This window comes from Amphibalanus amphitrite, unplaced genomic scaffold (assembly GCF_019059575.1).
Source record: "Amphibalanus amphitrite isolate SeventyFive unplaced genomic scaffold, NRLGWU_Aamphi_draft 000087F_arrow, whole genome shotgun sequence".
Lineage (NCBI taxonomy): Eukaryota > Metazoa > Arthropoda > Thecostraca > Balanomorpha > Balanidae > Amphibalanus > Amphibalanus amphitrite.
In genome coordinates, this window is record NW_024881583.1 from 226,003 (window position 1) to 252,401 (window position 26,399).

The 26,399-nt window shown below is 50.6% G+C and overlaps 1 protein-coding gene across 17 annotated transcripts; it reads right to left on the reverse strand.

Annotated features, from left to right (window-relative positions):
• Positions 1–665: 665 nt before the first annotated feature.
• LOC122379908 (protein bric-a-brac 2-like) lies at positions 666–26,399 on the reverse strand. 17 transcript variants are annotated; one of them, XR_006256252.1, is made up of 7 exons: positions 26,028–26,169; positions 25,460–25,650; positions 25,090–25,272; positions 23,768–24,302; positions 23,489–23,539; positions 8,760–9,140; positions 7,695–7,818 (listed from the first exon to the last, which is right to left on the reverse strand). XR_006256252.1 is itself a non-coding variant. In XM_043362537.1 (7 exons), the coding sequence occupies exons 1-6, from the start codon at positions 25,908–25,910 to the stop codon at positions 9,453–9,455; spliced, it is 1,266 nt and encodes a 421-aa protein (XP_043218472.1). In that variant the 5' UTR covers positions 25,911–25,999; the 3' UTR covers positions 9,001–9,140; positions 9,451–9,452. The 17 variants fall into 17 exon arrangements, 15 of the variants coding, with proteins under 15 accessions (XP_043218480.1, XP_043218474.1, XP_043218469.1 ...); XR_006256250.1 differs by lacking the exon at positions 26,028–26,169 and adding an exon at positions 25,892–25,999; XM_043362537.1 differs by lacking the exons at positions 7,695–7,818; positions 26,028–26,169 and adding exons at positions 9,451–9,739; positions 25,892–25,999 and having other exon boundaries at positions 9,001–9,140.

The following is a 26,399-nucleotide window of genomic DNA, read 5'->3' on the forward strand; positions in this document are numbered from 1 at the left end:
CCAACCAGTGTTTTATATTTTTTAAAACTCGCCCTCAAATACGTAATTTTGCCCTTCCTATGTAGTTCACCAGCGTATATTATTTTGAGCGTTTAAATTAAAAGCGTTTAAATTATTTCAAGTTTCGATGTAAAGCCCTTGATAGCAAAGTACATTAAGCCGATGAAGCCGATCTCATAATTTTCAATCGCAACAAACCATTTCAAAGCACTTATCAAACACAATCCGGATTGGATTGCAAAAATTGGAAATATGATGCAATCCAATCCGCAATCAAATCCTGTTTTTTGGAATGGATTTCAAATCCAGGTGCAATCCACCAAAAAGGAATGCAATCAGGATTTTGCAATCCTGCAATCACAATCCTACCGATGCCTGCATTTAATATGCACTTGTCGGATTTCATAAAACCCTGCCAATTGCCGCTTGACTGGACTGTAAGCCCAGCACCAGTAGCACGGTCACTACATCGACACCAACCGCTGCTTTTCGGACACACATCGACACTAATAAATATTGGTGTTCTACACACAGACACCGGCAAGAACCGACACCAATAACCGACACCCATCACCACTCATGGTGGTCAGATATCATCCACCGACACCGACACCATCGCGCTGGTGACCCCTTATCACTAGCATTCACACGGAGCTTGGCTTTGGTCCTTGAACGCGACGTCCCACTGCCGATCATTGCCCACAGAGACATCCACTTGGATCCTACCTGCGGTAGTTGACGGTGGCGCCGCCCTAGCGGCGGGACGGCAGCACCACCTGGTGGCGGGTGCGCATGTGGCGACGCATGTGGTCGATCCGGCTGAAGACGCGGCCACAGACGTGGCAAATGGTCTCACCGCGGTGCCAGGCGCGGTGCTCGCTCAGTCGCGGTGCGCTGGGGAACGCGAGCCCGCACTGATCACACCTCAGCAGGTGGCTGGTATCTGCCGACAGGGGGCGAGCGTGAACGGTCGCAGATCGGTGAGTGCACAGTGGGACCGGTAACTCGACTGCCAGGTAGGGAGACCAGACGACCAGACGGATATAGCCTGGCGGTTAGCTCGAAGGTGCTAAAAAATGCACACTTCTTGACGCGTCTTCGTGGAACGCTTTGGTAACGATCCATAAACAAATTTGATTTTTATCAATGTATTTTCCAGTCCCCAGAACAAACGTTTAACACAGCGTCCGTAATCCCCCGTATCATTCAGTGCAGTTTATTGAGCGTGATACATTGAACTGCCGTTTGATTATCTATCGTATGACACCAATCATGAAAACCCCTATCGAGCAAAGATGCCATGCCTCCAGAAAACACTGTCCACACATTGATAGTCCACTCATAGATGAGACTCATAAGTAGTTTTATCCCCACCTGTTAAAATCACGCTATTGCCTTTGTACTCTTACACAGCTTATCAGTGTAAGGCCCATGGCAATACTGTACCCCTATAACGCTAGTCCCCGAATCCCATAACACCGTCCCGCACACCCATCCCACCGGCCGCGATCCCTTATCACCAACACCACTACCAGCGCACCACCAGCGCACCATCAGTCACCACTATCACCATTTCAGAGCACCATGTCACCATTGCTAACCCCTCCCGCACTCCCGTCACCACCAGCTATGTCTGCCGTCCGCGCCGACTCCAGCCTTCACCAGTCGGTGGGCGCGCTGCCCGTCCACGGGGCGTCTCTGCGGCTATGGTGTCCTCCCGGTGTCTGTAGGTCCACTGCCGCAGCGCTCGGAGTCGCCAGCAGCGCGGCGGCTCTCGGCCGCCGGGATGGCATGGTCACACCGTGCGCCGTGCGCAGGTGGTTCCTGAGGATGTCCGTGCGCGCGAACACGCGCTGGCATACGTGGCAGATGGTTTCGCCGCGGTGCCAGGCGCGGTGGTGCGATAGCTTGGACTGTGTGCGGAAGGTCTCGCCGCATAGCTGGCACGGGTAGCCGCCGCCACCTGGGAACACAGCGGTAGCCGGCGGCTCAGGCCCACTGCAGACAGCAGCCGAGGCGGGGGCAGATAGGGGAGAGTGGGGCAAAGCGGCCACCCGGGGCAAAGCGGCCACCCATCGTTTTAGCCCTTCATAGCTGGTGTCAGTTCCAATTTATGGTTTCCAATTATACTTCTCTTCACGGTCGTTCGAAGGAGCCAGACCGGGGTTTCAGGCCCATCACCATTGTTCTGTGAAACACGGAAAAGCATTTCTTGCCAGGTTACCAACTATGTTTACAATTTTTAAATGTTATGTTATTCCATAACCGTTTGGAATTTTTATAAGCGTTCTTGTCCATGCATTGCATGGTTATCGTACATGTATTCTACCAATTTTAATGTTTTTACCCCACTTATAGCTAAGCTGGAATATTTTTGTCTCGGACGGTATGCGCGGGGCAAAGTGGCCGGGGCAAAGTGGCCACCCCCAATTGGCCATAAGTTGCTTCCATCTGGATAAAAAACATTATTTATATTCAAATGTGTCGTCATGCATTCATCTTGGCCACTTTTCAGTTGCATGAGTTACCAAATAATGCAATTAAATGTTTATTTTTATGAAAATCCTTTCTTTGTTTACCTACAGGTGGAAGATAATAAAGCAAACATCCATCCTCGCTTAACCTTGTCACCATCAAATACCCTAGTCGTACACGAGGCAACTATTTTGTTTCTCATATCGGGAATCGAGAAGACGCCGGTGGCCGCTTTGCCCCAGGGTATGGGGCAAAGTGGCCAATATGCATAGGTTTACAGTTTTGTCAATGTCTTTCATATATGAACGCCTTTGGAAATAAAACGCAGTTGAAATAAAAGGCAACTCAATAGGGATCACATTGGTATAGAAAGAATCTTTCCCAGTTTAAAAATCAAGCGTTGGCATCGTGAGAAGCGTTAGGGTGGCCGCTTTGCCCCACTCTCCCCTACATCACTGGACAGTATAGGCACGCAGCTGACATTGGAAGGATAGTGGTCATTGCTGATAACTATAACAGAGGAAAGCAGATGACTTTTGAGCGGCTTGGGAAGTTAAATCTACTTAGGAGGAGTGATTTACGTAGCAGCGGATGTCAATCATTCGTGAGCCAGTAGGAGAGGACACATGACACGGCGAGTGACATTGAGGACTTTCTGGAGAGTGGGGACCAGACGAGTTAACTTTTCATTCGATAATTAGGCATTCAGAAATTCGGTAATATCATTGGTAGGTACTCGAGCTCGACAGCACCTGATTCATGTAAAAAGTGAATGCGACAGGCGACAGCATTTAGGTACCTATGCTTGCACTGTTCACTAGTTTATAGGAGTTACTAATCGCTCATGAAGGCATATCTACTACCTAGACTTTGACAAAATACTTAAAAGCGCATCGTAAAATAACTTGTTTACCGGCGACACACCATTGCCAATTAATTCATGAAGACTAGAATACGCTTTCCATCATTGACTAAACTCAGTCGATCCCTGAGCCATTGCAAATGCTCACCATTCTTTCCCTTCTTTGCTTTGCGGGCTCTCCACTTCTTAGGATGGTCGGTGTCGTGCATACGGAAACAGCAAACAAGAGCTCTATATTTCGCTATCTAATCGGTCAATTTATCGCGTCAGTATCTACAAACGCAGTTTTGTACGGACACGTAACGTTTCCGAGAGCGGGGCGCACGCCTTTACTGCTTTACATTGATTTAAAATACATTTTTGAACAGTTGTTTTATTTAACAACTTAGTTTCAATACATTCCAACAACATTATCACACACAAAAAAACTCGAGGCCTCCACTAAACCATAAAAAAGAATCATCAGCGATCAACATAAAGTATAACCTTGAGTGATTAATGCATTCACCTGTCGGCCCCAGCATTTGCTTGTAATGTTGTCGCCTTGTCCCCTCGCCCGGTGGACCAATCCGCCCCCGATTCGTTGTGACGTCACGAGCCAGCCTTTGCGAATAGACGACCGAGGCACTGGCTGGGGCCATTCCAATAGGTCCCACAACATTCAATGCCCATTCAATCAACGATATGCATCTCTCATCAGCGTATTGCCGTATGCTGATTGTAGGTAGGTATGCGTCGTATGCGACACCGGCGCCAGCTCACCGCTGCCCTGAGGCTCTCCCTCCCTTGCTGATGTTAGCTCGAATCGACACTCGACCGAGCAAAGTTCGTGCCGGTAACCTCCGGGCAATTTGTCGTTTCAATACAGACACCCATGCCCCAGGATCCCGCTCACTTCCGGCTCACACCAGCCGGCCGTCTGGTGCGGCAACCTCCGAGGCAGGTTCCGTCTCACACTAGTCAGGTTCCGCCTCACACCAGCCGCATTTCTGCTCAGACCAGTCAGGTTCCTTCTCAGAGCACCCAGGTCCCGACGCAACGTCCTGTTTTAGCCCAGCTTGGTCCCGGCTTAGACCAGCTGCTCCAGTTCACAGCTCAAAACAGCCATGTTCATTGTTCCGGCTCCGACAAGGTCCGTTCCAGGGTCCCGGGTGCCGGCTAAAGTATCCATCCGTCGCCGGCCGGTCCGTGGCGCGGCAGGTGGTTGCGCAGCTTGGTCTTTGAGGAGAGGCGCAGGCCGCAGACGGGACACTTTGTCTCGCCGCGGTGCCAGGACAGGTGCTCGCTGAGCCGCGGCTGACTGCGCAGCCGCAGTCCGCAGCCGGCGATCGGGCACAGGAAGCCGACGTCCGAGCCCGCGGTCCGCTGGTGGTCCGAGACCGGGTCTGCAAAAGACCAGCGCGCCACGGCATCACTCACCGAGTCAGGGCGGTTCGTCAATGGGTGGCTGAGTACCGCTCTACTGTTGGACTTTGGCATAAGTGTGTTTTATAATTTTTCAGGAGTGTTCATAAATGTCGTTCCGTCACTGAACTTCACGGATATAAAAAACAGAGTTTTTTGTTTTTTTTTTTGTTTTTATTCGCTACGAAACTGGACATGCCTCATAATAAGGTAAACAAATGTGATTGGCATGTAATACATCTACCAAGCAATAACGACGAGGAAGATGGCGAATCGTAAGCATCACCCTGATTCAAGGAGCCAATTTACTTCAGCCAAATAATGTACAACACGTCAAGCAGGGAAAGAAAAAAAGGCGACAAAGCTCCGGATAAAATGCTAATGTGGCTACCACACACGACATTTGGCATTACGCTGTTACGTATAAAAAGGTTCAAAAGTCGTGATCACTGATCAGGAAATTATGGAGGTTAAATGGTTGGCAAGTAGTTCACTCAATGTCACTCATGATCCGTACCAAAATAATTCCTACAGGGTATGCCACGCGTACCATTTCACCACTTATTGATATGCAATTGGGTAAAATCAAACGACCATGACTTCACCTTTGGCGAAGCGAAATACCGCCAATACGACCTGTCTGACCACCGAGATAATATGCCTTGGCAGTGCGATCGGCCAGCCCAATCGCAAACTCTCCACCCCAATCAGCCATCGCTGGGACACAGACGCTAAGCCATCATACACCTTCCCACGCTGCCGTTGCTGGAGGCGATCTGGCCCTCATTTGCCGTTTTGTACACTGAGGAGTCGATACGCCAATGACAGCGTACCGGTCAGAGGTTGTGACACTACTACTTCCTCCACGGCCCACTGGCTTCTCTACCCCAACTGACTGTATCGCTTCATCCGCCGCGCACTGACTATCTACCCCAGCTAATTGTATCGCTTCATCCACTGCGTACTGGCTTCTCTGCCCCAGCTAACTGTATCGCTTCATCCACCGCGCACTGGCTCCTCTACCCCAGCTAACTGTATCGCTTCATCCACCGCGCACTGGCTCCTCTACCCCAGCTCCGCCGTCACTCGGATGGCGGTGGCTCGGACACGCTCGACGGCACTGCGTCGCCAGCCTCCGAGTCGGGCCTGAACGGCCCACCGCAGCCACCCTGAACACCAGTAATGACGCCGACACCGGCACCGAACCGCCTGGTCGCAGCAGTCGGCGGCATCAGCGAGCCGTGCTTGTGCGCCGCGTGCTTCCACATGCTGTGCTTGCTGCTGAAGCGTCGGCCGCACACGTGGCACGTGGTCTCGCCGCGGTGCCAGGAGCGGTGCTCGCTCAGTCGCGGCTGGCTGCGGAGCCGCATGCCGCAGCCGGGCTCTGTGCACACAAAGAAGCCGGACGGGGAGCCGGGCCTGGCGCCGACGTGTCCGGTACTGACGGCGCGCCGGTACGCCGAGTAAGGTGCCGCCGCTGGTGCGTCCGAGAGATAAGCCACGCCTGCAACGGGCGGCAGACGGCGCGTCAGTTCGGCCGGGCCGGAGAGAGGCGGAGAGCGAGACGGCTTGCAGCGAGACTTCGACTTTCAGCTATACCTACACACAGCCAGCTGTACAGTGTAGGTCATGTCAGCGCGGCCGGAGTGGCCGGAGCGGCGCGGAGCGGAGAGGCAGGGGAAAGTCGCGGAGAGCGGGACGGCTCAACTGCGAGAGGAAGGACACACAGCTGTGTTGCAAACTGCTCTCGGAACTCGACGATCACTCAATATCAACGTCAGTAAAAAAATGCAGCGTCCATGCAACTATGAACTAATCACCAAATATACAAGCATGAAGCAACTTTACATAAAGGTGTATTTCCTCGCAAATCGAAACGCGCTGTCAATTGTCATGATATATCCCGATAAACGCTATAAAGAACTTGTCTTAAGTGGCATGCCTTGGCTATATACGAGGGGCTTGCTAAGGGTAAGAGCACAAAAAGCGCAGCAGCGCAACGGAGCAAATACTGAAACTGGCACAAAACATAACTCTTCTTGTTATCGAAACAAGTCATACAGTTAACTTCTTCACGCAAATGAAATCGAATCGGAAGTCTAATGAATCAAATTATCTTCATTATACGGCCTGTATTCCCATTCTAAGCAGATGTCATCCTGACACATGTCAAGGATTAATCCGTCACGTCGCGATGGCGCCCTTCATCCCGGAAATGGCAATCGCCATCTTCAAACGCACCGTCCTGCCTATTTCCTTTCTGATAGGTTTTCAGAATTAACCGCTACCTCATCTAATTCTGTTGGTCTTTTTAGTATCTCCGCTTTCGCCTAGTCCGAATCCATACAAACCATTATTACATGAGACAATAAACGTTCATGTCCCCGATGGGGAGTCACATTATTGCATTCGACGGTAGCTCGGTTGAGCCGATTGTTGTCGCTCTCTCGTTGACTAGAAAGCAAACTTTTCCGCTGACGCCATCTCTGCGCCCTCCTCGGCCGCGTGGCCCTTCCTCACGGTCCCCTCTCCCGACTCCCCCGCCGGGTAACCGTGCATGACCCGCATGTGTCGCCTCAGTTCGCCCATCCTGGACAGGGTGCGGCCGCAGAGCGCGCACGTCGTCTGCCCGCGGTGCACGGTACGGTGGTGGCTCAGAGACGAGCGGTTCGTGAACGTGCGCCCGCACACGTGACAGGCAAACTGAGGCTGCGGGGAGGCGCCGCGCGCACCGCCGGCCGCCGCCGCCACCGCCGCCAGTGCCGCCAGAGCTCCGTGCCCTGCAACGGAGAGGCTGGCGTGAGCGGCGGCGCTGGCGGTGGCGGTGGCCGTGGCGGTGGTGGTGCTGGCGGCGGCGCTGGCCGTGGTGGTGGCGAAGTGGATTGTTTGTGGAAGTGACGATGTCGGAACTGTGCCTGTCAGTTGGACATCCACTCACACTACAGGGCCGAGCTTGATCACGACAATGTATATTTCTCTCGACTTAGTTTACAGGCATAACAACTTATTCTTCTGACTGTGTCGCGCGCTTAACTCATACAAGATTAGGTAATACGTTCAGAATCACAATTCACAACCATAGGTGGGCATCGTTCCCCAAAATTGTAACTTCGTTACTCGTTCCTCCGTTCCTTCAAAACGTGACTTCCGTTACTCGTTCCTCCGTTCCTCTGCATATAATGTAACGGAAGTTCATTAGTCCGTTACTCCGTTACAGCAAAATAAAAAAAAAACGTTAAAATGTTGTGTATTTCAAACATTTTTTAGACCATTCTGACACAAACTAAACATACCGAGAAAGCGGAATGCCCACCAAATCTACCAAGACAGCGGGCACTGATTGGGCACTAAACCTTGGAAGTTGGAACGTCTGGTGGTACTGATGCGCATCACTTGTCCCCGGCCAGATGCCGGTTGCCCTTCACGAACACTAGACCTTCCGGGTTGGCATCTGAGAGCATAGGCGGTGGAACGGAGGGACACCGGTGCACCGTGCTTCCCTTTGATTTTGGCATTTTAACATTAGCCCTATGTGCGTTGCATGGAAAGAAATTGAAGATGTTCCGCTGCCACTTTTTGAAAGGGTAGCCCTTTTTGCACGTAGCACATCTTTTCCCATTGAGAACATGCGCTCTACTGAGGCGCTTGAAGGGACGCCCGTGTTGAACTTTGCGAACACAAACTGCAACGCCGGCTCATTTCGGAAGGCCAGTACACTGAGGCCATCTTCCTTCGTCAAGTCAGGGCTGCTCAATAATCCACTATTCCGCTGCTGCATTAATGTCTGTGGGTTAGCTGAAAGATCAACCCGCTCGGACAACGAAAAGTAACGGAGGAACGAGGGAACGGACTAAACTGTAAAGTGTAACGGAGGAACGAACAACCAATGTAACGGAAGTTACTTGGTCCGTTGCCCTTTTTAAAATGTAACGAGTCCGTTCCTCCGTTCCTAAAAATTGTAACGGCGTTCCGGAACGGAGGAACGGAGGAACGGATCGTGCCCACCTATGTTCACAACACACTGGTAGACTGGCCAAAACAATATCGGCTCGTCCACGGTTACGTCCGTCGTCGACATTCGACGCCATATCTCTGGCCGTAAGTGGAGCATCACCTGACGGTCACTATCCAAGAGCACCGGTCCCACCGGCGGGTTACGTGCTTCCGCGCTAGGCCCGCTGCAGGTCTCACGTGATTTGATGCGCTGCGCGCAGGTGATTGAGCATGTGACCCTTTCGGGAGAACACTTTCTGGCAGACGGGACAGCGCGTCTCGCCACGGTGCAGGCCCATGTGGTGCGTCAGTGAGGTGCGCAGCGCATACGTCTTGCCGCACAGGGCGCACGGAAAACCGCGCGCTGCCGACCCGCGCGTCATCCAGCCTCCGAGCGCAGCGCCGCCTACCGGCAGAAGGGAGAACTCCGGTCAGCCGGGCCGCCGGTAGATGGCGCTGCAGTCGGAGTGACACTCGGCGCCGGGGACGCGCTCAAAAGTGTTTCAAAACATCTGACACACTTCTGACTCTTAAGTGTCACTCAGTGGCTGATGAGGTAGAGGAGGAATAAGAACACCGGTGGTGGTAACATCGCTAAACTGCTCGACCGTATCTCAGCTGGACAGCTGACGCCACTTCCAATGCACTCGACTGAGTAGCTCAAGCGCATGATACCGCATTTTTGCTTCAATCTCCACCCTGGCTGCACATCGCACCTCTACATGGGCGGCGGATGCGGATGATGATGAGTCAGGAATGCCTGCGGCGCCGACGGCGGCAGCGGGACGGCGCCCATGTGCGGCTGCAGTGAACTGGCGGCAGGCGGCGGTCGCATGCCGTGCACAGTTCGACGGTGCTGCGCCAGATTCGTCAGCGTGCTGAACACCCGGCCACATAGGGAGCAGACAGTCCGGCCCTCGTGCAGCGCCCGGTGATTCCTCAGAGAGTCGCGGCTCCTGAAGGTCTTGGGGCAGAATGGGCAGCAGAGCCCGGCCATGGCGTGACCTGCCGCGCACAACAGCAGCGCGTCAGAATTACCGCAGAACAGCAGCACGGCAGAACTGCCGCACTACACTCCAGTAGCGCATCAAAATCGGCGCATATCACTAGCGTATCGGAATCGAGCATTCCAAACAACAGCTGTCGGCTAGTCACGAACAAATTCCCGCAGATACAGCAAGACGAATAGCGCATATGCTGATGCCTTAACTATACAAGTTTTGCAGAACTGTGCATTATGGAGATGCGTAGAGTAAGTTCCATTTGGTTTTAGCACAGCTCGTGCAAGTGGACGAAGAAACTAAGCCAAAACGACACAGGACCAGTTTCATCGACTAACCAATACCTAACCCAAGGTAACAGAGGACATCAGTCGACTCGATGATATAACTAATAACACGATGATATAACCAACCACGCATTACCACGTCCGCTGTTCACCTGACGAAAGGTAAGATGACACGTCATCTGTTCATATGCCAAGATCGACTTGTTGGGCCTCGAACCAATCACCAGGCACAGGCACAGAACTGTACTTTCTTTGTGGGGTTTGTTGCCAATCTTTACTTTCATTCACGCACACGCACTTATGCGGCAGCAGGTCAGTGTGCAGGATAATGAAATACAAAGGTAATCGCTTCCTTAGTTAGGTATCGGTGCCTAGCTGGCAAGAGCCTATGAGGTGGTTTATCTTCGGAAACAAATGCGTCGCTTTTGTTCTCATGTATTCGGAGATCAAGAACTACGAATGAGGAAGAATGAAGCAGCACAAAAAGTACGCTAAAAGCAGCGCTGGCCGCTGACAGCTTCAATATACATATTTGTACGTAAATAAAGGCTCAAAAATATTCTAGGCTGAAGTTACGAGGATGTACCGAACGTATGACGCAAACCGGATGGACTTGCAAGAGCCCTGCTCCCTCGACTCCCCACATTAAGCACAAACATAGTCAGTCCGTCAACCAAAACAAGCCCATTGAACACCAAGGAAGCACGCTGTGCAGTGTGCGGGCATCACATCCCCCCCCCCCCCAGAACGAAACACTCTCCCGCTCAAATCACCTCGACTACGCCTAAAGTTCCAAGCAGTCCACAATCATGGAACAGCACGGGCTACGGCTGACCCTTCAGAGCCCTGGGCCGCGACAGTCATCATTAAGAGCACCTTCGTGAGGAACCTCAGCCTCCAGGTGTCCATGAAACTTCCCTGGCTTTGCCCAAGCCTGAGGCGGTTCAGGACAGCGAGGGAGGAGGAGGAGGGGCGCTGTCCGGTGGTCCGCCATGTTGTTTCCGCTGGTGATGGTACAGATTCGTCAGCGTGCTGAACACCCTGCCACAGAGGGCACAGATCGTCCGACCCTCGTGCAGCGCCCGGTGGTGACGGAACGAGTCGCGACTCTTGAAGGTCTTCTGGCAGATAGAGCAGCGCAGCCCGGCCATGACGTGACCTGCCGCGCAACACAGATGCGCGTCAGAATTGTAGTGGGTCATCGCGCGCCACGTTCGCCCCGCACATCCGGAGCGTCAGGATTGGCATGAGATATCACGGCTATGAATCTGCGCCAGTCATATACTACCATGTTGTTTGATACGCCATGTTATTCAACTAGATCAGCTCATATTTGATCACCGACCGAAAACCTGCGAGTGAGGTTATTTCGGTAACGATTTTAACGTTACCATCGTAGGCTTATGAAAACATTAGCGTTCAGAGTTCACCATTTCAATTCCTGCAGTTCGCCTCTCAATGCGCATGGAACGAATGTCAAGTTCGACACAAGTTCAACGCTTTCTTTGACGTGTTTGTTGACTACCGCTTATGGATTGGCATGAGGGCCGAAGGGAATCCGAAGCGCCTCATACCACCCGAACGTCCGAAATGCTGAACTCTACGATACCCATCGATCATGCTAGCAGTAGTCTGCGCCAGGACGGTAGCGCACGTCACTGAGAGCAATAACACTACTGGCGAGGTGTCGACAGTGGCGCTGTCGCTGCAACAACCGCAGCCTGATAGTGGAGCTGTGCCTCGTCTCCACGGCTGATATGGGCTACAAATGTTGCAGATATGTGCGAAGAACACGCACTCGTTTATGTAATAAGATGACCCGTAAGAGGCGGTCTTATCTATTCGAGAGGCTGACATATAGCAAATTAAGGATTAACAATTTGTTTCTTCGATGTAATTAGTAGACAATAGACAGACTGACAGACAGTAGACTTTTCAACGCTTTTTATTAAAGCCATTGCTGACGAGCGTCCCAAACCGGTCTTTTACAAATGGCGCTACAGTCCTAATTACAAAACACATTCTGGGCTGTTAAAGGTTCTCCTGCACAAATCGCGCAGGGTGGCTTACACCTATACCGATTCTCACATTTCCATACTCCACAATTACTGCGCCCATGCCTCAACATATTCGTTAGCCAAAGCACAAAATCACAACGGCATTGAACGTTCTTCATTCCGCTGTGGTCCTTCCCAGCTCCATCACGTCTAAATCATCTGAATCATAATCTTTATCCCTACCAGAATCGCTTCACCGGAGTGATTTAAACGCGTAATTCGTCCCGAACATTTGAATACCCTTCGATTGGCATACTGAGCTGTTTGGAAGTCCAGCCAAAGGCCGTTTGCAACCAAACTGCAGGCGGTGTAAATATCTTCAAGAAAAAAAAACATGCTGGCAGCTAATCCAGTGGGGTCGCAGGAGTTGGAGTTCCGAACAATACAGTGCTGATCAGATGAAGACATTGCAAGCTCCTCCATCACATGTCTAGTCCGATTACTAAGACGGCGGCGCCGGGCCGGGTCTCCTCATTCCGTGGAAAGTGCGTCGATGCTCCGACAGATTGGAAAGAGTGCTGAACGCCCTGCCACAAGGGACACAGACCGTCCGACCCTCGTGCAGCGCCCGGTGGTGACGCAGCGAGTCGCGACTCTTGAAAGTCTTCTGGCAGACTGAGCAGCGCAGCCCGGCCATGACGTGACCTGCCGCGCACAACATACGCGCGTCAGAATCGTAGCTGAACATCGGTAGCGCATCAGAATTGCCGCACAATAGCAACGCGTCAGAACGCTTCCACTAATAAGTTGGGCCGTTGCATCGCACCGCAAGAATGGTACGAGACTGTTCCGCTAGATACGAATACGAAAGGGTGCCATACCCTTGCGCAGAGGGTATAACGACTCTCGCGTCGTCTAATGTCTGATGATCCGTCAATCATACATTTCCATGTAAATCAAATATCAAAACTCATGGCAACAACATGGCACTTTAATTGCCGCCACAAGCTGACACGTTATCTTGAGTCATATCCATAGCTCATAGGTAGCTTGGCTGATCTAATCTCAAACGTTTTGCTGTCGTAATGATGAATTCTGTCATTGTTTCACATAATGCTTTTTTTCAACGATTAGTTTTTTCCACGAAAAAAAGATGAAAGTTTCCACATAGCCGCCTTTTTAGCACCATTCTTTCGTACCAGCCTGCCTGACCACAATCACATAGGTATCCTGACAAGTAAAGATATTAAAAACTTCTCGCGACGCTGTAGCTTTATTAGGCATATCACTAATCATAAGCTGAGCCCCAAGATGTCAAAATCTCATAAAATGCTACCCTTGATGACCTGACCAACGAACTGAACGAAGTACAGGCTTCACAAGTCTTTTCTTTACATATCGTACACATCATGCCGCTATACACACTACGCAGTCCAGGCGCCTAGTTCAAGCGGACGTCGAAACGCCCCCACCTTTCTCCCCGCTCTGGAATGTTACAATCGGAGCACAGCGCTAACAAGCTCGAGTTTTAAAACTGACGGGCCATAATGATCTCAATAACCGGTGCAACAATGAAAAAACAGTCAGGCAGTTGTAACCAAACTATTTTTCAAAACGTGGGTTTATTGAGGTCTTTGGAAGCCCCGGCTGCTACGGTAATTTGCGCCCTTTGCTTGGAAACGCCTGGACAAGGTTGAGCATAACATTCAAGCACACGCACAAAAGCTTTAGCTGTATATTTAACTGAATAGCTTGTATGTAAATAAGAAGTGAATACAACGCCGTTGCCGCTGAGAGATCTAGACTATTATTTCGGCTCTCCAAACGACATTCTCAATTATCGCGCTTATGAAGGCTTATTTATGCTGACTGTCCTAATCCGCCCTCGACGTTAATTGTCGCTCCAACGAGACCGATGTGCGCCATCCATTCATGCTCCCATCACCCTGGAATCCGATTTCAGGGAACTCACACCTTGGGCAGTCCTAAGGATTAATGGGGAGGTGGCCCATGGCCGGCCATCCCAACTCCGTGGTGCGTGCGCCGATGCTCCGCTAGATAGGAGAGGGTGCTGTACACCTTGCCACAGAGGGTACAGACAGTCCGACCCTCGTGCAGCGCCCGGTGGTTTCTCAGAGAGTCGCGGCTCCTGAAGGTCTTGGGGCAGAATGGGCAGCAGAGCCCGGCCATAGCGTGACCTGCCGCGCACAACAGCAGCGCGTCAGAATTGCCGCAGAACAGCAGCGCGTCAGAATTGCCGCAAAACAGCATACTAATCGCCAAATATTGTGTAAGATTCGTCGTACGACGGCATGTCAGAATCACCACACAGCACAAATGCGTGCCTAGCATTAGCCCTCGCCCCGTTGGGGGGGGCCATTTTGGCCCCCCCCCCCTGTGGTTTTTCCTGAATAGCAAGAAAACGGCGGCGCGCAGCGCCGCCAAATTTTCAGTACCTTCCCGGGCATCAATTTGACACCTTCACACCAAATTTCAAGTCTTAAGTCACCTTAGGTCAGGAGTTATTGAGGTCAAACTGAGGTCATGTTCGAGCAAAAATGAGCAAAAAACATGCAATCTTGAAACAATCACCAAATCTACAGTTATCAAGCAATTTCAAAGTTCTTTGTATGGTCTAGTAGACAAAAAGCGGCGCTACAAAACTGCTATCTCGGATTTTCAAAATTTTTGGTTTTTGACAAAAAAAAATTCAAAAAATTGATTTTTTTAGAAAAACTTTAAAAAAAATCCAAAATTTTTCCGAATTTCGAAAAAACCGGAATATATGTGATAGTCCCAGCGCTCTTCTATATACATACCAAATTTCAGATCGATATATCGTTTTTTGGCCAAGTTATAGCGAAAAAACTGTTCAAAAATGATGACGTCAAATTTTTGAACTCAATTTTTAGCAATTCTAGACCACGTACGGCAAAACAAAGACCACTATTGAACTCCCCGTGACGAGCTGCATCGATTCGATACCCATTTTATGCAAAAATATTAACTTTAAAATTTGACCTAATTTGACCTGACCTTGACCTGACCTTGACCTGACCTTGACCAAAACGTGATCTAAGCTGGCCCCAAAGGCTGCCTGACCCATATGATCGCATTTGTCATGTAAAATGGACCATAAAACATGTATCACACGACACTTTCATATTGTGACCCCCCCGTGACCTGACCTCTGTGACCTGACCTGGTATCAGTGACCTCAAATAGCAAAATATGTGTTTGAAGAACATTTCCCCATCGATGATTTTCAATGAAATGCATTTTACTCGATTTACAACGCATTTCTTGAAGTGCCTGTAAACGGTGAAAATTGGACCTTTGACCTGACCTGTGACGTCATCGGTTTAACCTAGGTCAATAAAATTGGGTCACAAGGTAGTTCCCCGTTGGGGCTATCCAACGCCGTTTACCGCTTGTCGCTATGTTGCGTGGTTCTCGAGATCTTAGGGGGGGGGGGGCCAAAATGCCCCCCCCCCCAACCGGGCGCGTTGCTCGGCAGAGCCCAACGGGGCGCGGGTTATGACTCAATGGCCGGCTGAATGGCGGAGACCTGGGGTGATAGGACCAATTTTGGAAGGAAAACCAGTGTTGCCTCACTGCTCGCCGATCGTTCCCCAGCTCAACTGAGCCATCCGCCGAATGGCATTGATTAAGTAATTGCGTCATTCCTTTTAGGTAAGCCTGACAAGGTACAGCTGAAATAAAGAATTCGTCATTGCACCTAGCGTTGGTGGATGGACTTTGGACTAAATTTTGAGACATTCTGTTGAAATTTGGGACTTTTCTTTGCGAAATGGCGATTTTTCAGATTGAACCTAAAGGTAAACTTTTGTTGAAGAAACAGAAACGGTACAGACACTGATTGGCACAGCAAGTTATGTCAAACGTCTTAAGCCTTTGCCCTTTCATCGTTTGTATCTGCAGGCGCGATCTCAATTCTCATATGCCTACCGCGGGGCGCGGACTCGGGAAAGCGTATCAAAGGATCGCAATGGTCGATTGTAAAGTACACGCCAATTGAATAGAAAGAGAGCTTTTTATTGAACGGAACACAAAGCATGCATCTACATATCTATGCAATGCAACAGAAAAAAGCAATGAACGATAACATAGTTCGTACGAAAAACGATAGCAACACAAAATCACGCAACATTTCATTTAACTATCAAAAAGGGCATAAGCCAGACTGTCTTTGCCAAAACTGTTGACGTTTCGAAGCGTATGTCGGTGCGTAAGGATTTAAATATGAATGGACTAAACAACGGTAAGAATAGAGGCGACTTTTGAATGCGATTACATAGCCAGTGATTGAGAAGACTAATTCCGGAGAAAAAAAATGTCATTGGTCAGCTATCCGCGCGCACTGCGATCCCATGAAAAGGCAACCCTTCCCTGTCTCACATTTCGAAGACCTGACCTGGTTGTCTTCGCTTGGACAATACTGTTCCGAGCCAGCAACCCTTATAGCGAACCCAACAGGCAACAACCACGAATATCCGACACCAAGTACATGCTTCACATCGTCAGCATTTCGTTTAGGTACCGATGATTATTGGGGTGGTGGCCGGTGGTCGGCCATCCCAACTCCGTGGTATATCCGCCTGTGTTCCGCTAGATAGGAAAGCGTGCTGTACGCCTTGCCACAAATACCACAAACGGTTCGGCCCTCGTGCAGCGCCCGGTGCTTCCTCAAAGAGTCGCGGTTCTTGAAGATCTTGTGGCAGACTGAGCAGCGCAGCCCGGCAATGGCGTCACCTGTCGCGCACAACAGATGCGCGTCAGAACTGCCGCACAATAGCAGCGCGTCAAAGTTGTCGCAGAGCAGCGCCTGGCCAGGATCCCCGCATATAGGTATTCGCCGCACGTGGCGGTCAAAGTTGCCATACAACACGAATGCGTTCGCCATGGGAACTTTGTGTACCGAACTATCGCTTTAACCGACTCGATCAACTTCATCTAAAAAAAAACTGAGTATATCCCCTGCTTTATTCAGGATGCAATACGGACATCAACCTGTGGTAAACGCTTCCTTTCGCGCTGCAAACAGCTCTCTGATAGTGATGGACTGGTTCGACAATTTAGAAGAAATAGAAAACATGTGAAAAAATGACTTCACCACCGTTCGCTGGGCCCACAAGATATATTACAAAATCCTACAAAGCGCTGAGGGATAAGACGAGACCCAGGATGGAGACTTTGAAATCCACATCCGCACACAAGGCTAAAAGTAGGTCCAGGGCTGCTTTACGGAGCGCCGAACACCAATGGTCGCAACTCGCAAGGCTTGTGGTCAGGTCCACTCTCTTCAGCGGATTGCGGAGTCATTAGGTACATTCAACAAGAACGTAAAAGGCTGCATTGCCGTCGCCACACGCTTTTCCAAAAGGTGTGCACATATTTTTTTACCTAGATATAAAGCTGAGTTAACTGAACCTGAGTGAGTATAAAGGCAATTGCTCAGAATGATTTCTTGATCACCGAGTGATACGGTGATCATTTGCAGAGTAACCGGCCTCTGCCCTCTAAACGCCTCCCACGCGCCCAATATTTTCCTGTCCAGCACTGCCAGGGACCGATCTAACTATGTAATTCATCCTCGTTCTAATGTGGCCGTTCTGCACACTCGAGTTTTTCCTCACCACGCGGAACTCCAGGCCTCCGACACAAAGTTTTGCGGTTGGCATTTCATCTGTGGGTTACGGAAGCGGCGGCTCCTCGCCGGATCTCCAGCTTCTGTGGAACACGCGCCGATGTTCCGATAGATTGGAGAGGGTGCTGAACACCTTCCCACAGACGTTGCACACTGTGCGACCCTCGTGCAGAGCTCGATGGTTCCTCAGAGAGTTCTGACTCTTGAAGGTCTTGTGGCAGACTGAGCACTGCAGCCCGGCAATGACGTGACCTGCCGCGCAACACAGCAGCGCGTCAGAAATGAAGCTGAACTGCGACTGGTCAGAATCCTCCGCATATATCCGCCGCACGTCGCGTCAACATCGCCACACAGAACGAATGCATTCACGAGTACTCTGTACTACGAATACTATTCACCAATTGAACTTTGTGTACTGGGGTGCGAACTATTCACTATTGCAATTTCATGGAGGATCAATATCCACGTCCAAAAGCACATTTCTCAGCATTTTCTCTGCTATATTCAGCATGAAATAAGGAAAGAGACCCGTGGAAGGCACTTTTTTCGTACTAAAAAGGAGTCTGTGAAGTGAAGGTGTTGTAGGTATTGGTTTTAGAATAAAAGAACGATGGCCATCGGCAATTTAGAAGAAATGGAAGATGTGTGAGAACAAAGATAGCTTCGCCACCGCGCGCAAGGCCCATACCGTTCCACCGCCGGGCGTCTAGACCGACGAGTCCGTGCCCGCTGCCCGGCAGGCCGTCAAGAATTGGAATAGAGCCGTTCTTCTTCCCCAAGAGCCTACGTCACTAGAGACATGGGTGCCAGGGAGAGCCAAGGGATGAGACTCTGAGTGACAAACGTCGCCAAAGGACGACCATACACCCACCAGCAGCATGTCGCATCCGCACACAAGGCCAGACGACACAGCCAGCGTTGCTCAACAGCGCCCCCGACATCAATGGTCGCAGGGCTCGTGGCCACCCTACTCAGCGGACTGCGAAGCCATTACGTTCCACTAGTATTTAGAAAACCGCGTTTGCGTCGTTACACGCTGTATTCAGCATTCCAAAACTAAGCACCATAACTTGAGTGGATATCAAAATAAAAAAAAACGAATGAACTAGGCGCGCATCAATAAGCGTTAAGGTAAGAGCTGAAAACGCTCATTTGTACAGAGAGAAACATGCCTTCCTTAGGCAGACTGAACTACACTTATCCATCATCCCACAATGGAACCCTTTCCTGTCTAGCAATGTCAGAACCCGATCTGATTTCTCATAGTTCTGACGTGGCCATTCTGCACCATTAAGGTTTTACCAACAAAGACGTCCTCAGCTTTCCGACAGCATTTGGTTCACGTCGCCTGAGAAGCTTCTACGATGCGACTACTGAGGCGGCGGCCCCTGGCCGGGCCTCCAGCTTCCGTGGAATGAGCGGCGATGTTCCGCCAGATTGGCAGTCGTGCTGAACACTTTTCCACAGAGGGTACAACCAGTCCGACCCTTGTGCATGTTCCGATGTTCCGATAGATTAGAGAGGGTGCTGAACACCTTCCCACAGATGTTGCACGCTGTGCGACCCTCGTGCAGCGCCCGGTGGTTCCTGAGAGAGTCGCGGCTCTTGAAACTCTTGTGGCAGAATGGGCAGCGCAGGGCGGTCATGGCGTGACCTGCCGCGCACAACAGCAGAGCGTCAGAATTGCCGCGCATCAGCAGCGAGTCAGAATTGCCGTGCATGAGTAGCGCGTTAGAATTGCCGCGTAGGTACATCAGCAGCGCTTCAGAATTGTTCCGTACGACAGCGTATCAGCATGGTCCCAAACTAGCTCGTCGAAATCGTGAAAAAGTTAGCACATGCGTCTCACATCCTAAGAAGCCTTCAAAATTGGCGCACACCACAAGCTATGTGTTGTCTTCTTTTCCTCTTGCAACGCGGTGCCCCTACCCAATTCAGCCCGGCGTCCGCATTCTCTACGTGGAAGCCAAGTTTATACGTCAAGCGAAACGAGGTGCTTTATTTTGTGTTCTTTGTAGCGTTGTTTTATCCGCGACGATGCACCCCAGACACCTTAGGGCTGTTCACGGGCCCTGTGTGCGGTCGGAACGCACACAGCCTCGAAGCTCCGCCCACTGCGTCCCTACGTCAGCCTTCCGTCACCGCACACAGCGATCGCTGTGGCCGGTCGGGACTGGCCACAGCGGACCGTCCACCGCACGCAGCCGTGACGTCAGAACCGCCTACCCATCCCCTACCCCCACGCCTGCTGGACGCACCGCACACACCGCACGCAGCAGTGTGCGGTGCCCGTGAACACCCCTCTTGACGCGGGAGATCACTGCACTTTTTTATTAGGGCCCAATCTCAACATTCAGCCGGTTCAACGATAACATCACGCAGTTATATTGTGTCACTGCTGGCCAGTGCCAATGCCGCCCTGTCAATCGATAAATCTTTGCCTTCAGAGCCAAATGTCCTTCAAATGTCCTTCAATGAGCCAAATGTCTGTTTAACATTAGTTGTAAAGACAATAAAACGCATTTTCAACACCGTTTAATAATAAAAACGAATACCACTTTCAACCTTAAAAAAAACTCTTGTTGACTGACAGAAAACAGGACGATCACCGGAGAGTCTGTGATCCCAACAAAGACAGCACGTTTGGCGAAAGTGAGGCGCCCCAAGTCAGTGCTGCGCTCCTAGACGGCCCCATCTGAGCACGATCTGTGTCCGAGCAGCCCCACATCAGTCGCACGCGCCGCCGGTAGACTGCTGTCACCCGAAGGCGACTTCACATCAGCATCACAAACGCCTTCAACGCCGTGTAACCTGCACTCCTCACTGGACCGATAGCCACAGTTAGCACCACTCTGCCCAGCATAACCCATTGTCCAAGCTCTGAGGGTTTCTGAATTCTGATCCAGCCTGCCGGATCCCAGTCACACCCCCGATAGAGCCTCTGCAGTTCGCACGCGAACTAGTGCGGCAGCGGGCACCGGCAGCGGGCACCTCCAGTCCGCACGGGGGCTAGGGCGGCATCAGAGCGCCGTGGTCCGGGTGTTTCCGCTGCAGGTGCTGGCGCAGGTAGGAGCGCCGGCTGAACACGTGGCCGCAGACGGGACACGCGGTGCGGCCCTGGTGCACCTCGCGGTGGAAGCGCAGCGAGTCCGGGTGGCGGAACGCGGCGCCGCACTGCTCGCACCGGTGCGCCCAGCTCGCCGCGTCTGCAACACAGACAGACGCGGCGCGGCGCGGCGTCAGAACCGCCGCCGAACGGCGTCCCGGCCGGGCCGCAGCGGCGCCGCGGCACCGGGACTCAGTGCTGGCTAGGTGCCTGCCTCAGTGTTACAGAAGTCGCACCGAAATGACATAAAATAACTTCAGATATGTTTTCTTATTATTTTTCTCAACATCATTCCTTGTTATTCTCATTCCTTGTTCTTACCATGTATTCCTTGCAAAGTAATATTTCTTGTGTGTTAGTAATGCTGAAATTCAAATCACTTTTACACAAAACTAGTTCAGTCCTACGACGCAAGCTGGGAATAGGATTGGAACGGGACATACGGTCGGGATAATGGTCTGATAAGTCATGCATTGCACCGTGAACGGCATAATCTGATACCCCTCCATCTAAAGGCACTAGCACAGCTAAAGTGGTCCTTCCGCCATCATCAGACATCTGGTCATAAGTCTCAAAATTTATTGCCGCCACAATGGCACCGAAAAAGAACTCGGAAGACATCTACATATGTCAGCCCAAGTCAGCCTCGCATTCCACTTGTTCCTTGCTAAATTGGCCCTGAGCGAGCCACCAAACCGGCCGCATTTGTTGAAAAGGCGGGCAAAAGACCCACGCCAATGCCGACCCGACGTGCTACCGAATCAGATTCACGTTCAAAGCCTCGCGCGACTCAAATCGCTTACACCAGCCATGGAGCATCCAACTGAGGCAGCCCGAAGTATCCACTTTCAGCCTGTGCGTACGAGACGACACGAGCCAAAGAGAACCGCCTGCGGCCGTCGGCCGGTGACCTTGCTACGCTACAACTCGACTGACAACTGCCCAGCTATCGGTCACACCGGCCGCATCTATGCCACGTCAGCGCCTGGGCGACCCTCGGCCGCCTGCGACCAGCACCGATCGGCAGTCGGCCGATCGGCAGTCGGCCGGCCGGCAGTGGCAGCCGGCCGCTCCGCCAGTCCACCGGTCGGCCGGCAGTCGACGGCAGTCGCGCCGGTCTCGGCGCACTTTGCGTGTGTGCGACGCACATTGTGTGGCATGCGATATGTTCACACAGGAAACATCACAGTGCACTGAATTTACCGTTACGTTACAGGTAGCGTTACCGTTACGTTACGAGCTGGATTTGAATTGACACTGAGGGAAATAAGCGCTAAGTTGATAGTTTCATCGGGTGCTGTTGTTCATCGGTTGGTGGGTAAGCTCCTATACTGGAATCTCTATTGTTTAAATGCCAGACAATGGGCAAGCAAAACCCCTAAATGATTCTATTGGAAGATAGATTCTGAAATTATCGTTTATCACTTTTACGAGCGAGCGAGCGCAGCGAGCGAAGCGAGTCTTTTCAATATAACGGAAAAATCTCAGTATGAGCGGCCCGGCCCGGCCCGGCCTGTAACGCTTTTGAGAGGCTTATATATATCTCAGCAACCGCTGGACCGATTGGCCTGCGGTCTTTTTTGCTGGGTAGCCCCATCCCTTCTACCCCGTAATTGACTACTTTTGATACATCTCAGTGACCGTCGTGGCACGTGCCACGTGAAAAGTCAAGGGTGTTCAAGCTATTTACAAAAGTAGTGATTTTGAGAGGCTCAATCTCAGCAGCCGCTTGGGCGATTGACTTGCGGTAATTTTTATAGGGTAGCTGCATCCTTTCTACCAAAAATAGGATACTCTCCATGCATGTGGGTCACCCCCAGTGCACGTGCAAAATACAACAATAAGAGGTGTCAAATTTGTTCCCAATTTAATAACTCGGTAATTACTGGGGCGATTTCGCTGAAACTTGGCATACAGGTAGGCACCCACCAGGCAATGCATTCCCATGTGTTGCGGTTAAGGTGCTACTGCACGTGCGCACGTGCAGGGGGCGCTTCCAGATCTCGAGAACGGCTGGGCCGATTGCGCTCAAATTTGGTACACGGTTGGAGACCGGTTAGTAGGGTGCCGTGCAAAAGTCAGTTTGGACCCCGTTTGCACGTGCGCACGTGCAGAATGCCGCTTCCAGATCTCAGGAACGGCTGGGCCGATTGCGTTCAAATTTGGTACACCGCTAGCGACCGGTTAGAAGGGTGCTTTGCGCAAGCCCGTTGGAAGTACCCTTTCGCCCTTCCGCACGTGCAGGGCTCACTATCTCGCTCGCTCGTTCTTCGCCCAAAAGGCGTTTTACTGGTATTTTAATTAGTTTAAGAGTACGTTTATTTTCGTTTTAAAACCGCGAGAAAGTCAGCCAGCAACGGTTTTACAAAGTTGTAGCTTATATATCTTTATAATTCACATGCAAAATTTCATGCATGCAAAAAACTGTGAAATTGCACATTGCCTAAGGCATACCTAAAGCAATAGCCGTGATTATAATGGCGAATTCGTGGAGCATTACCTAGTTTTTGATCGATAATAAAAAGTGGCATTGACTTTTAAATTGTATTACACCAAAAACTAGGCAACTGTTGCATTTTAAGCAAAGATATGGTGATGATCTTAATACTATTGAGGTGTAAACATACCACGACGAAATGTTAATATAATCCGATGAAACAGCACCCGATGAAGGAGAAAAGCGATCCGAACTAACCTTGTGCTGAGCCGTCCTCTGCCGACGCCGACGGAGCTAACACGTCGCCGACTGAAATACAAACAACGCCGGTGAGATTATGGAAGAAACAGCTGAATTTCTGCACACGGCTGGGTGACTTTTGTCATTCGGCCAGATACGGAAAAATTCATTCCAACCGTTGCTGCTTTATCAGTTTTATATCAGAAGTGACACATTTAAGAAAAAAAAAACCAACAAAATATCGAGCAGATTAAGATGATTCTTTTTGTAGTGAATATTTGTCGTTATTCTACTCACCTCTGTCGGAAAGTCCGGAGAGAAGCCCGCTCATATCGTGGGAGCTCGCCGAGTGGTCTGACCCATCGAACTGGGACGCCTCAAACGTCGACACCTGACCCAGCGTGGCCTCTAAACTAACGTCATCGTCATCGTCCGCAATGTCTATTTTCTCCACTTTGATGCCATAGTCCTGTCGGCCGGCAGCCGGCTGGGGCGGCGGCGGAGGCTCGTGCTGCGGCGGGGGCGGCTCCGCCAAATCCGCGCCCGACACGGGCGGCGGTGGCGGCGGCGGTAGGGCGGCGCCCGGCGGTCCGGCCATCACGTCCGCGGCCGGGTCGCGCGGCCCCGCGGCGGCTGCTGGCGGCGGCGGGGCGGCGCTCACCGCTGACGGAGAGCCCGGCCGGCTGCCCGAGGAGCCCGAGAGCCGGCGCCGCTTGAGCCGCGGCGAGGCGGGCGGCTCGGCCGACTCGCGGGGACGCTGGCGCACCGGCGGCGGCGGCGGCGGCGGGCCGGACGGTAAGCGGGACCGGTCCGGCGGCTGAGACCTGGGTGCCTGGGAAGGAAACAAGATAGCATGTATAAGAGACAAGAAATCCCCATTATGAACTCGATAGGCGTTATCACAAGTGTATTCACGGCCATTGGGGCGACGTAAGAAAAGAAGAAAGCAACTGGCCCCAAGAACTTTAAATTATCAGTTAGCATGCACCTTTTCCTTGATATGTAGAAAATTTACCATTAATTGTTAGAGAAAATTGCATTTAAAATCTGCCATTTATGCTTTTTTTCATCATTTGCACAGTATGTTCTTTTACTAAGCTAGAAACACTAATTAGAAATAGTTCCCGCATCATCAAGAACAATAGGGAAGGCTTGAAGTGAATACAATAATCTAAACGGTTTTGTAATCCATGTGAAGACACTTCTAAAATTGCCTGTAGAAATATTAAAGGCAAAAGTTCAACTTTTCACAAGACGGATGGCTATAAACCTATTCAACGTGTGACAACTCAGCCGGTATATCGTCGCCTACAGCCCAGTTTTCCCTAGTGACCGATAGAGGCGCTGCTATCGATGTCCGCCCGTGCCGCCTAACATACAACCATAGAAATAACAGCATTGCTTTGCAAGAGGAAGTATAGTTTCTCTAAACAGATTATGTCAGCAAGTTAAAAACAAACAATGGTAATGATGAGCCATGAGTTCATTGGCTTCTCCTTCAACGTTCACATGACCATATGCACTCCAAGACATCAACACTTGCAAATAAATACACAATCACCTGTTAACTGCATTGGTAGGTAGAATGTTAAAATATCAGAACAGCAAGCAATACACACCTGGTCTTCCTCTTCATCCCCTGAGAGTCCTTTGACCTGGAGCAGCTCTGCTGTCTTCAGGAAACTTGCCAACTGACTTTGAAGCACATTGACTTCTCCTTTGTACACAAACTCTATCACAGCTGCAATGTCTACATATGAAGTGTCCTTCAAGAAGAACAGGGGGTGTTGGCATGGATTGTCCTGGAAACAGGGAGAACATGGTCATCAATTAATCATCAAAATACCCATAAAGAACAATCATAGCCTAATAAGGCAAGTCCAAACAACTATTAGCAAAGTACAAGGTAAGAAGTGAATTGCACCAGATGCAAACAAGGTTACCGATCCTCGCCACCTGACAGAATCAACGAAAACAGCCTCATCTTACCTTGAAGAGATCCCTGAAATAAGGACTGCATGCTGACAGCATCATCCTGTGTGCCTTTATCTTTCTCCCCTCACAGCACAACGTTATGTCCACCAGTTCTTCATCTTGCCGCAGGCTGTCAAACACTGAGGTTACACTGTTCTGGAAGTTGTTCCACTTCAGGCAAAATTTTTGTGAGGCAGCCATAGTATCTGAAACAAAAGACCAGTCTCAGGGAATATTCAGATAAAGTACCTACTAAGTAAAGTGAAAAAAAAATCCGTATGCCTACTTTCAACAAGGAAACTTGAAATTGATACGAAATATGACTAGCATAGCTTGTGTTGACAAATATCAATGACTTCAACCAGAATGGAAATGGAAAATGTTTCATTATTTAGCATTGGCATTGCATTGATAAGAACTGCATTTCAATTCCAAACTTTTACCTACCTATGCGATTGTGATGCATAATCACAATCGCATAATGTAATACCAATCTAGATTCTAGTAACAATTTTTATTTACATTCCCCACAGCACACATACACCAAAACGAGACGGTCAACAACAACAAAAATATAGCGCACCCGCAGTGACCCGCAGAATGGTCAAAACCAAGTCAAAACCAAGGCCCTGGTCAAAACAAGAGTCAAAACGCGACCGGCGTCTCCAAGGCCTCCAAGGGCGTCTCTTGCTTTTTCCGCCGCTTCCGCCTTGCTTTTCCGGCTTTTTCCCTTACTTTTTTCCCTAGGGCCTTGCTTTTTCCGCTTTTTCCTCTGGCCTTTAGATATAAGGCCTTTTCCCGTTTTTTTTCCGCAAAGCTGTTCGGATACAGCTATCAAACAAGCTTTTTCAAAATCACGCTAGGTGGCAAGGTGGGAATGAACCAATGAGGCTTCAGACCGCCACACTCACGACCAATGAGTGACTGAATAGCACAAGCAAGTGATTGCCGGGAA